The 11,977-nt window shown below is 42.6% G+C and overlaps 1 protein-coding gene across 1 annotated transcript; it reads left to right on the top strand.

Annotated features, from left to right (window-relative positions):
• Positions 1-552: 552 nt before the first annotated feature.
• LOC310648980 (zymogen granule membrane protein 16-like) lies at positions 553-7,952 on the top strand. Its single transcript, XM_083377198.1, has 4 exons — positions 553-598; positions 1,898-1,952; positions 5,679-5,811; positions 6,556-7,952. Exons 2-4 carry the CDS (start codon positions 1,898-1,900, stop codon positions 6,917-6,919), a joined length of 552 nt encoding a protein of 183 aa, XP_083233324.1. The 5' UTR covers positions 553-598; the 3' UTR covers positions 6,920-7,952.
• Positions 7,953-11,977: the final 4,025 nt, after the last annotated feature.

Below are 11,977 nucleotides of genomic sequence, written 5' to 3'. Positions count from 1 at the left end.
TCTTCTGTCAATCCCACCTTCGTCGCCAGTTGTTTGGTTCGAATTGACGAGGACTCAGAGTGGTTAACACTGAACGAGTTTATTGAATACACAAAGTCAACTGTCAAATGTCAAATGTTGCAACCCTTTTATAGAGAAAACGTTTGAACTGTAACCAATACAAACAGTCTGTTTTCCCGCTCCTTGGTTGTGGCGTCCAATGATTGCACCTTATTTTCCCGCTTTAAACCTTGCAAAGCTGCACAGTGTTTGCACTCTCTTTCATGGCTTATTGCTAACTATTTACATACACAACAGTATGGTGCAAGCACTCAAAGGTAAGTTCATCCAACGATCACTTTCTGGAATGAAGATCTTCTAAACAGGAGCAGGAAACCTCACAATAGAAGCCCTGTTTGTGTGCCCTGTGGCTAAGAACAGGTAAAAAGAAACTCCAGAAATTTTCCAAATTGTTGCCAAACCAATAGGAGCTCAGGCCACATTTGCAGCAGGGATTGAAAACAAGGGACTCTTTGACATCTGAAGCCTCGAGAAGACAAAGGGAAGAAAGCCTGTTGCCTTGGGCTCCTCTCACCAAATAACAATTCAATTTTGTAAGGTAAATTACAGAGTTGCGCTGCAGAAATATGTAAATATTGTATGTAGATTCGCCTGTGGTGATAATTACAGGGCTAAAAAGTTGCTTGGTGCATCTGAGGACATTTTCATGGGGAGAATCTCTTGGATGGATGGATGGATGGATGGATGGATGGATGGATGGATGGATGGATGGAATCAGAGTAAGAGAAGGCAAGGAAGGAGGGAGGAGGGAGGGAGAGATGGAGGGAAGAAAGGAAAATAGGGGGAAGGGGGGAGGGAGGAAAGGAGGGGAGAAGGAGGAAAAAGAGAAGAATTGTAAATGCAGTTCAAAATACATTGACTTATAAGTGTCACTAAAATAGGACCTGCTTCTGAATTGACATAGAAATATGGAAGGGGTGGTATTTTAAACACACCACAACCAGAGCCTTTTTGTTTTGCTTGCGTGATTTTTTTTTCTATTTACATTTTTGCCTTCAAATTCTTATTTCAGCCAACAACATGAAATCCTAAATCCTACAGTACCCTAATGCTGTAGTAGAAGACTGAATTTTAGATAGAGTAACTTGTGAACTTCAACAATAACCTTGGGAAAGCTTATTTGTGCATTTTAAATAGCATTCTTGAATCAACAGTTGCTTCTTTCAGTTGCCTCTCCCTGAGGGGAAAAAAAATCTGTTATTTCCTAGGAACCAACGTTTGTTTTTCATATCTTGCTGCATTTTACCTGCTTCTATTTCAACTGCCTGCCATCACTGTCTTAAACTGATATCCCAGCCCCTTGACTTACAACCATATTTGGGGCTTTCTGTTACTAAACAAGTGTGTGGTTAAGTGAGTCCCATCTGATTTTTTGCCACAGTTGTTAAAAGAATTGCTGCAGTTGTTAAGTGAATCGTGCAGTCATTAAATGAATCCGTTTTCCCCACTGACTTTGCTTGTGGGAAACAGGCTTGTTGGAAACATGGCAATCCCATGGTCCTACCATGGCACAACCATCATAAATACATGCCGATTATCACGTGCCTGAATTTTAATCACATGACCACGGGGATGTGGGAACGGTCACAACCATGAGGACCAGTTATAAGTCACTTTTCCGATGCCACTGTAACTTTGGATGATTCCTAAATGAATGTGTCGAGGACTACATGTAATGAATTTAAGGTTGGCTTTCTAAACAGAAGTATTTACAAGAAAGAATTGTTTAATTCAGTGGTATGTCAGGCTCCAGTAACATGCATTGTCAAAGATAACATGTTAACTATAACTCTCTCTTGTTCTGTAATCTTCAGATTAAGCCTATTTCATCTTCCAGATGCTGTTTTTTGTGTTTCTTTGCCTTCTTTGTGCTGGAGTATCAACTATTTTGGGTAAGCTCTAGAAATTCTAGAACAATGTCTCTCAAACTTGTCGACTTGAAGATGTATGGACTCAACTCCCAGAATTCCCCAGCCAGCTGTGGAAAATTGTAATAATTTGCACTAAGAATGATGTGTTTGTATGTGCGTATATGCATGGATTTGAAATTAGAATTAGAATTAGACGCGGTGGCTCAGTGGGTTAGGACGCTGAGCTTGTCGATCAGGTTGGCAGTTTGGCGGGTCGAATCCCGAGTGCCGCGTAACAGAGTGAGCGCCTGTTACTCGTCCCAGCTTCTGCCCACCTAGCAGTTCGAAAGCACGTAAAAATGCAAGTAGAAAAATAGGGACCACTCCGGTGGGAAGGTAACAGCGTTCCGTGCGCCTTTGGTGTCTAGTCATGCCGGCCACATGACCACGGAGATGTCCTCGGACAAGCGCTGGCTCTTTGGCTTTGAAACGGAGATGAGCACCGGCCCCTAGAGTCGGAAACGACTAGCACACACGTGCGGGGGAACCTTTACCTTTACCTTAGGAGCTGGAAGGGACCTTGGAGATCTTCTAGTCCAGCCCCGCCGTTCAAGCAGGAGAATCTATACCGTCTCAGACAAGTGACTGTCTAGTCTCTTCTTAAAAACCTCCAGTGATGGAGCGCCCACATTTGTCAATTACAAGGCTTAGTTGTGTACAGTAGGCAAAAATTAAAGGCAGGAGAGCCCCCCAACCTATACGTTAAAGCATAAGAGTTTTGGAGGATACACGTTAAAACTTTATATTTTTATGCAGATTTATAAGGCTTAAACAATGTGACTGCATGAGGTACAACACAAAAACAAACAAACAATAAACTAAAAGTCACACTCCCAGACCATATAACATTAAAACATGTCGCAGTATTTAAGATCCAAAATATAAAATGGCAATTAAGCATATAAGAGAGCAACTAAAGCAGACATGTCAGACTCGCGAGATCATGTGACATTGCGCGACATGTCGGGACTATTTTGCCATTGCCGACAATGGGGTGGGCATGGCTTCTGTGTGACACATCCAGCCCGTGGGCCAGCAGTTTGACACCCCTGAACTAAAGGAAACCCCACTATTTGCCCCTAAATCTTGGGGGAATGGCCAGGTCTTAACAGCTTTCTGAAAGGTAAGGAGAATTGAGGCTGATTCAAATAACAGGGCAACCAGAGAAAAAAGCATATTTTCTAGGTCCCCTAAGATTACAAGATTTACAAGAAGGCACCTGTTATCTATTTCATCAGAAATTTATTGGTTAAGCAGCTTTTCCCAGCCCACAATATAAGGGTTATTGTAGTAGATCTGAGTTACCTGCAAGAGCTGGCTAAAAAAGATATAATCTGAATTGCATAGTAGATTGCTTGGGTCTCTACAATTACAGGCCAGGATTAAATGATTAAAATTTTAAGCACTGTGTTTGAAAAATGTAACTCCAACTTAATACTAGTTCAGTAGCCAATCTTGTACTTTAGTAGACAAATCCTGTAATCCCAACAATTAATGGATGGCTAACCCAATTCTCAACATACTCTTCATTTGCACGCATTTCAATTCTCTTTTGCCTCAGCAGACGGCAGAATCTGATTGGCCTTATATGGACTGAGAAACTTATTTAAACTTATTTAAGACTTCGCTACAGGATATGTTTTAAAATTCTTTTTTTTCCCCTCTCCCTTTCTCTGTAAGCAAATCTGAAGTAAAGTGTCAACTTATGGTCCTGAGGAAATGATATGTACAATAGATTTTTAAATAAGTCCACAGAAATTACCAGCTTAAAAATATAAAATGAACCAACCAATAATTCAGGGGTCTTGAAACTTGTCCCGTTTATGACTTGTGGACTTCAACTCCCAGAATTCCTCAGCCAGCATGCCTGGCTGAGGAATTCTGGGAGCTAAAGCTCACAAGTCATAAAAGGGACAAGTTTCAAGACCCATGCAATAATTTATATTATTTACAAATACTATTTATAATGTATGGTCCAACTGCCATCAAAAATAAGTAAATTTCAGTTAAAATTGCACACAAGCAATAACTTCAAGATATACCATGATGGATTTATATAGTAGAAAAAACATTTATACAGTTATAGAATTCTAAATTTATACTCCTATTATCTGACACTCCTATTATCTAACATTGCTTATACAGATAGTCCTTGACTTACAACTGCAATGGAACCCAGAGTTTCAGTCATAAGTTGTTGCAATCATGTGAAAGCACCAAATGACAACTCAATTTGATGACCATTTTTACATTGGTCTTAAAGAGAGTCACCATGGTTGTCGAACAAACCCAGCCTACCAATGAGTGGGGTTTTTTTGTTTTTTTCTGCAAAAAATGGCAAAAAACATCACAAATCACAATCAGATGATTTTGGTAGGCGACAACCAGCTATAAATGTGAGTTAGTTGCCAAGGACCTAAAATGTGTGTTTTTGTGACTTTGGAGTATGTGTGGTAGCTGTAATTTGGAAGACAGGTCACAAGCGGCTTTTTTGAAGTTCATTGTAACTTAGGACAATTGTTAAGAGACCGGTTGTAAATTGAGGAGTGCCTGTAAGATTTACAAAAGAAAAAACAGCCCTACCATCTAACTCAGGGTTTCTCTTGGTAAGATGTGTGGGCTTCAACTCCCAGAATTCCCCACAGCATACTGGCTGTGGAATGCTGGGAGTTGAAGTTCATACATCTTAAAGTTGCCAAGGTTGAGAAACACAGATCTAACTATTAGCCATCATTCTCAATAATCATTCACAACCACCTCTACCAATTCGAGGGCTTTATTAAGTAAGTACATTTTCCAACATTAATGACGTTCCTCTGTTTTGAGTATGAGTGTCAGCTGAATATGCAATTGTTTCAATAATATTTGAGCTCCTGGAAGATGGGAAGTGAGAGCAGGAATCTGCAAGAGGACTTCCTATCTCCAGCAGTCTTCCCCCACCAGCCTACGTGATTCTTTGTCTGGAACTCTAGTTCACCTCTGAGTGAGCTATCCATATACAAATACAAGGCTGTTTAATCAATGGGACACAAAATGGGACGTAGTCTCATAAGCTATTCTGCAGGGATAGAGTGTTCTGTTCCAGCCTACGACCGGCCCTGTTTGAATGTCAGGGACAACCACTTTTTATAATCAACAGGCTGGAACTAACCCAACCAAATTTATTTACAAAAGTTAAATGAAAAGTTCAAACAAAACTTAAACAAAAAAGGTTAAACAAGAGTTAAACAATAACAGACCAGGACTCTCACAGAAGCTCTTCAAACGGTTGTCTTCAGCAACCAGCACCTCCCATACATTCCTCTTTTAACAGCAGTCCCAAGGCGTGGCTTCTCATTGCCCTCTCCCAAGTTGCCTCACTGCTTTCCTCTGCTCAGTTCTGCTAGATTGCCTCCTGCTCCTAGTGTCCCTGAACAGAGCCAGCTGTGGATCGTCTTCTTCCAATCCTTCATGCTCATGCAGCTGGGTCTGAGGAGGAACAAGATGGGAGGGGCCAGGCTGAGAGTTCTGCGGTGCATCAGAACCTTCCTCTGACACCAAAGGCTCTCCAAACCCCTCCTTCTCCTCCTCTTTAGAATTGTCCAACTCAGCTGCCAAAACCACAGGCTGACGCTGAATCACAACATAGAGGAAGCTCAGGGATGGATTGGTTGATTGATCAATAGACTCATTCAGTTAACTGGTTCTCCCTCTTCTTTATGGATCCAGACCAGGAAAACTTCTCTTCCTACTCTGGGGAATACGGTGGAAATGGTGGGGACTCTTTTGATCAGTCCAGCAACCAGTTTGAAGGCCCTATATCAGCGATGAAAATAAGGTCGAATGACCGAAGTATACTAAGGTACGTATGTTTGCATGAACCCCAGAGGTCTATAGCGGGGCAGAACTTGACATCTGAAAATTTACGAATCAACTGAGGAGAGCATAAATTACATAGATGTGGAAACAGTTTATTGATAATTGATTAATCAGTCAATAAGCTATTTTTATGTGAAAACATATGTCTAAGGGCTTCAGACTGTATAAAGAACATATCTAGATCAATACTGAAGGAAAATAAGGTATGAATGAAAGGAGGATGGTTCCTTCTAGATCAGTGAAGATGAATGGACTTCAACTCCCATAATTCTCTATCCAGCATGGCCAGTTAGAGAATTCTGGGAGTTGAAGTCCACAGATCTTCAAATTGCTAAGATGGAGAACCACCGTTCTGGAACCATTTCCTAGCTCTTCTTCATTCTGGATAAGAAGATGGAAGTATAGGTGAAAGACCTCTTCCTACAGAGGTTTGCTGAGATGAGCATCATCAATAAAAGAGAATATTTGTAGCACAGGGTTGAAACGATGGGTCCTGGCTGCTTTCTGAGCTTGCTTCTGGTTTTCTTGCAGACATTTTATTACCCAACTAGTTAACATCATCAGTCCTGCCTGTAACACTGACATGTTACCTAGTTTGGGTAACGAAATGCCTGCAAGAAAACAAGCAAGGTCAGAGAACCCCAAGGACCCCCTCATGAGCATCGTCATTAATTTCCATTTACGGTGCCTCTCTACACTTAACATCATCCTTCTCTTGTTAATGCAGCATCCAGGTTTGCTATGGTGACACGTGGTCCGGTAATGAAGGCAGCACAGCAGGCCACCCTTCGGACATGCACCTGTCCTTTGGGGAGGGATTGGTGCAGGTGAATGGCCGTTTCGGAAACGCCGTGGAATACCTGGCCTTCCGCACCAACATGGGCCACGTCTTTGCCTTTGGGCCGAATTCTGGTTTGGGAATGCCTTTCATTGCAGAGCCCTCACACCCCAACACGGTTCTGAGGTTCATCAGTGGGAGATCAGGACCGATGGTCAACGCCCTCGGTTTCCACTGGGGTGAAGATCCATGGATGAGAGGGTGGAATGAATCCGTTCACTCTCCAGCTCCACCTCCAGTGACCCAGATATAGATCTCTCTACCTTTAACCCTCACCCTGAAAATCAATACAAATATTACACACTCTCTTTTGTTGTTTCCTTTGGATCTTGGGGCGGGGGGAGTTGTATGGGGAAAGAAAAGAGAAGAGGGAAGGATAGGGAGTGATACACTTTTGTTGTTGATACCATGGTTTTGATAGTCTCTTAATTTTGATTTTGCTTCCTTCGTTTTGATTTTTGATAGCCCCTTACTTGATTTTGATTCCTTGGTTTTGATTTTGCTTTCTTGGTTTTGATTTTGCTTCCTTCATTTTGATTTTGCTTCCTTCATTTTGCTTCTGTTTCATTAATTTTGACTTTGGCTCATTAAAGAGATGTTAAGCTCGGAGCATGGATCAAAGCACTAAGAAAATATACAGGTAGTCCTCGATTTACAATCATACATTTAACCATTCAAAGTTGCAGCGTTTTGAAAAAAAGTGACACTGGTCCTCGTCTTTATGATTGGTCCTCACAGGACCATCATGTGATTAAAATTTGGGCACTTGGCAACTGTCCCTTTTACAATGGTTGCAGCATCCCGGGGTCATTTGATTGCCATTTGTGACCTTCCCAGCCAGCTTTTGACAAGGAAAATCAATGGTGGAAGCCGGATGTGTTTAACAATCAAGTGTTTCACTTAATAATGGCAGTGATTTATTTAACATGGCAAAAAGATCATAAAATTAGGCATGACTCAACAACTGCCTTGTTTAGGAATGGAATATCTAGTCCCAGTTGTGGTTGTAAGTCAAGGACTATCTGTAATCTTATCTCCTGCGCATCTAACTCTATCTGGAGACACTGGGACCCACAGAAAAAGATGGCGGGTGTTCCTTTGAAAGCCATTTGCTCAGCTCATCCAACAGATGTAATGGGAAGAAGGAATAACCTTGTGGAACTGGAGGAAGAGTCACAACCAGGACAATAAACAAAAGAAACCTGAGTCTGGGGCAGAACTACCACCTAGAAAAGCCTCTGAGACGGGACCCTCTTAAGTTCTCACGGAAATAAAAGGAGAGAGAGGAGAAACGCATTCAGAGTTTCAAGATTCTGTTATTGTAACCTTACAATAAAAGTAGTATTAATATTCATAACTTTGTTTCCTAGTCTGGTCTACTTTGAAGGGCTGACCACAGAGCACATGATTTGGCTAAGGCAGGGGTCGGCAACCTCGGCTCTTTTATGACTCGTGGACTTCAACTCCCAGAATTCCTGAGCCAGCATAGCTGGCTCAGGAATTCTGGGAGTTGAAGTCCACGAGTCATAAAAGAGCCGAGGTTGCCAACCCCTTGGCTAAGGGCTCCTCGTAATCTGGTACAAGCGCTGGATCGGCACAGAATCTCCGTCCTAATGCTAGAATGCATCTCAGCTTTGATCCCACCTACTTCAAGACGTTGTTAATTTGATCCGGATAAAAGGCAGCCATCCGAAGTTCCCAGAGCAGGGCGGGGTATAGAATTAAAAGTGGAACATGATTGGAAGGGGAGAAAATAAGTTTGGCAACAGCATCTGTTGCCTTCCGGCGCGATCTCAAAACCTACCTTTTTGAACAAACTGGCGTGGCCTGATGGGATGGGGTTGGGTTGTATTAATCTGTTTTAATCTATTTTTAATGTGTTTTAACTTATTCATGGGCATTTGTTTAATCGTTTTTAATTTTTGTATCTTGTTTTTTAATATGTATTGCCCTGTTCACCGCCCTGAGTCCTCCGGGAGAAGGGCGGTATACAAATAAAACTATTATTATTATTATTATTATTAATAATAATAATAATAATAATAATAATCTTATGGGTAGATAGAAACGATAGAGAGGAAGGGAGATCACAGATGATAAAAAGATGGATGGATGGATGGATGGATGGATGGATGGATGGATATGAATGGATGGATGAGTAGATAGACAGATTTTGAAGCCAAATCAGCAGGCATTTATTCAGGAGCCAAGTCATTAATTTGGTTTTTGCATATAAAACTCTAGACCTCAGTTGCAAATATATGTGTGTGTGTGTCAGTTTTTGACTCCTAGTGACTGCCTGGACAGGTCCCTGCAGTTTTTCCGGAAGTAGTTTGCCATTGCTGGCTCCCTGGGGCAAAGAGAGGGCGACTGGCCTGAGGTCACACAGCAGGCATTATGCCTAAATTGGGACTTGAAGTCTCGGACTCCTAGTTTCTAGCCCACTGCCTTTAACTACCACATACAGGTAGTCCTCAACTTACAACCAACACTGAGCCCACAATTTCTGTGACTAAGCAAGACAGTTGTTAAGTTTCTAAAATGGAGTTTTGCCCCATTTTACGGCCTTTCTTGCCCCAGTTCTTAAGCGAATCACTGTGACTGTTAATACCATGTTGTTGTTAAATGAATCTGGCTTCCTTGTTGACTTGGCTTGTCAGAAGGTGACAAAAAGTGATCACTTGACTCCGGTCCCTGCAACCGTCATAAATATGATCCAGTTGCCAAGTGTCTGAATTTTGATCGGGTGACCCTGGAGATGCTGTAACAGTTGTTAAGTGTGAAAAATGGTGACATCACTTTATCAGTGCTATTATAAGTGGGAAAGGTCACTAAATGAAGGGTTGTAAATCAAGGAGCACCTGGACTGTAGGACAAACTGGCTGTCTTTGGTAGCCACTAGAGGGCAGCAAAGTTGGAAGTTTGTGTATCACTCTGTGCTGCCTGAAACATGGCTGGCACCTGGACTGATGGTGCTTGGGCCCTTTTAAGGCCTCTCCCCAGCCAGCCCAGCTTCCCGGCCACCAGTAGCTATAAAAGCAGAGGAGAAAAGCAGCTGGGTGTGGCTGCGCATTAGTTCCTATGCAGAGTTGTTCTGGGAGTGAGAGGGGAGGTGGTTTCTGGTACTTGCTGGGCATAGACTAGAGCAGGGGTAGGCAACCTTGGCTCTTTTATGACTCGTGGACTTCAACTCCCAGAATTCCTGAGCCAGCCAAGCTGAGGAGAAATGGAGAGGTTTCCATGCTGAGCCATGCTGGCTCAGGAATTCTGGGAGTTGAAGTCCACGAGTCATAAAAGAGCCAAGGTTGCCTACCCCTGGACTAGAGTAACTGGAAGCAGCCTAGGGCGAGGGCTAAGTAGTCCTAAGATTAGTAGGAGCAGTGATAGACCTGGGGAAGTGTGTGGGAAGGAACTGTGCACTATCCATTGTTGGCTAAAGGCCAAGGGGGCTTGTATTGGCTAAATTGGGAGCCCCCTGAATTTGGATAGATCAAAGCTGCCAAACTTGAGAAATAGTGGGTTAGTGAAATGCAGGTAGTTCTCAGCTCACAACACTTCATTTAGTGATGCTTGAAGTTACAATGACACTGATAAAAGTGACTTATGTTTTTCACACATGATCCTTGCGGCATCCCCATGTTCACGTGACCAAAATTCAGACACTGAGCAACTGGCTTATTTATTTTATTTTTTTATTTTAATTCCATTTATATCCCGCCCTTCTCCAAAGACTCAGGGCGGCTTACAAGCTTAGCAGTAGCCTTCATTCTATGTATATGCCTGCTTATTAGGGCTTTCACACACACCCCCAAGCGGCATTATTACAAAGTCAGCTTAATTGCCCCCAACAATCTGGGTCCTCATTTTACCTACCTCGGAAGGATGGAAGGCTGAGTCAACCTTGAGCCTGGTGGGACTCGAACCTGCACTAACTGCAGGCAGCTGGTGTTACTTAAGGAGGCATTAGCCCACTGCTCCACCAAGGCTCAGTTATGACGGTTGCAGTGTCCCAGGGTCATCTGATCACCTTTTGCAACCTCCTCACAAGCCAAGTCAGTGGGGAAGCCAGATTCACTTAACGATCGCGTTACTAATTTAACAATTGCAGTGATTCTCTTTAACGACTGTGGCAAGAAAGGTTGTAAAATGGGGCAAAACTCACTCAACAAATGTCTCACTTAAAAATAGAAATTTTGGGCTCAACTGTGGTCGTATGTTGAGGACTACCTGTCATGTCTCCGGGTAGCAGAAGACCGGGACAGAATGAGCTCTGGAACTTTAGTTTTTTGGTAGAAATCCTGTTTGAAACGCTCTGTTAAGAGCATAGAAAGAGCTGGACTACTCTCTTGACGTGTGGATGATTTTGCTACTCTGGCACCCTTGGTAATTCTCTGTGCTTGGCTGTTTACTTGCAAATGTTTCATTACACAAGTAGGTAACATTAGTGCTAGTGAGAGGTTCGCTCCCTATTTATACACTCATTAGCACTGATGACGTTACCTAGTTGGGTAATGAAACATCTGCAAGAAAACACACAAGCTCAGAGAGCACCGAGGATTCCACAATTCAACCCTGAGCTACAGATATTCCCTTTTACAGGTGGTCCTTATGACCAGTACAGAGAAGAGTTCAGAGAAGAGCAACACACAGGATTAGGAGACGGGAGACTAAAACATACTGTATAAAGAATGGTTGCAAGAATTTGGGTATGTCTACTTTAATGAAAAGAAGGGCTAGGGGTGACATGATAGCAGCCTTCCAATATCTCAGGGGCTGCCACAAAGAAGAGGGAGTCAAGCTATTCTCCAAAGCTCCTGAAGGCAGGACAAGAAGCAACGGATGGAAACTAATCAAGGAGAGAAACAACCTAGAACTAAGGAGAAACTTCCTGACAGTTAGAACAATTAATCAGTGGAACAACCTGCCTCCAGAAGCTGTGAATGCCCCAGCACTGGAAGTTTTAAAGAAGAGACTGGACAGCCATTTGTCCGAGGTGGTATAGGGTTTCCTGCCTGAGCAGGGGGTTGGACTAGAAGACCTCCAAGGCCCCTTCCAACTCTTATTGTTGTTGTTGTTGTTGGATCATTTGGTAACTGGCCCTCATTTATGGATGCTTTGTGTCCTGCAGTCATGTGACCATGTTTTTGACAGTTTTGCTGAAAACTTTTATTTCCTGTTTTTGGCAAAACAGCCCATAGCAAACCATTTGCTTAACAACTACTGCAAATAAGGTTTTAAAATTGAGTCAGTCACAGGGGCGATCCGATTTAGGACTGTCACAATTTAGGACCATGGTGGCCAGGCTTCACTA

This window comes from Vipera ursinii (genome assembly GCF_947247035.1).
Source record: "Vipera ursinii genome assembly, chromosome: Z".
In the NCBI taxonomy this organism is placed as follows: domain Eukaryota; kingdom Metazoa; phylum Chordata; class Lepidosauria; order Squamata; family Viperidae; genus Vipera; species Vipera ursinii.
Note: the sequence above shows the minus strand (reverse complement) of the source record. Positions and strands in the feature narration are given on the sequence as shown.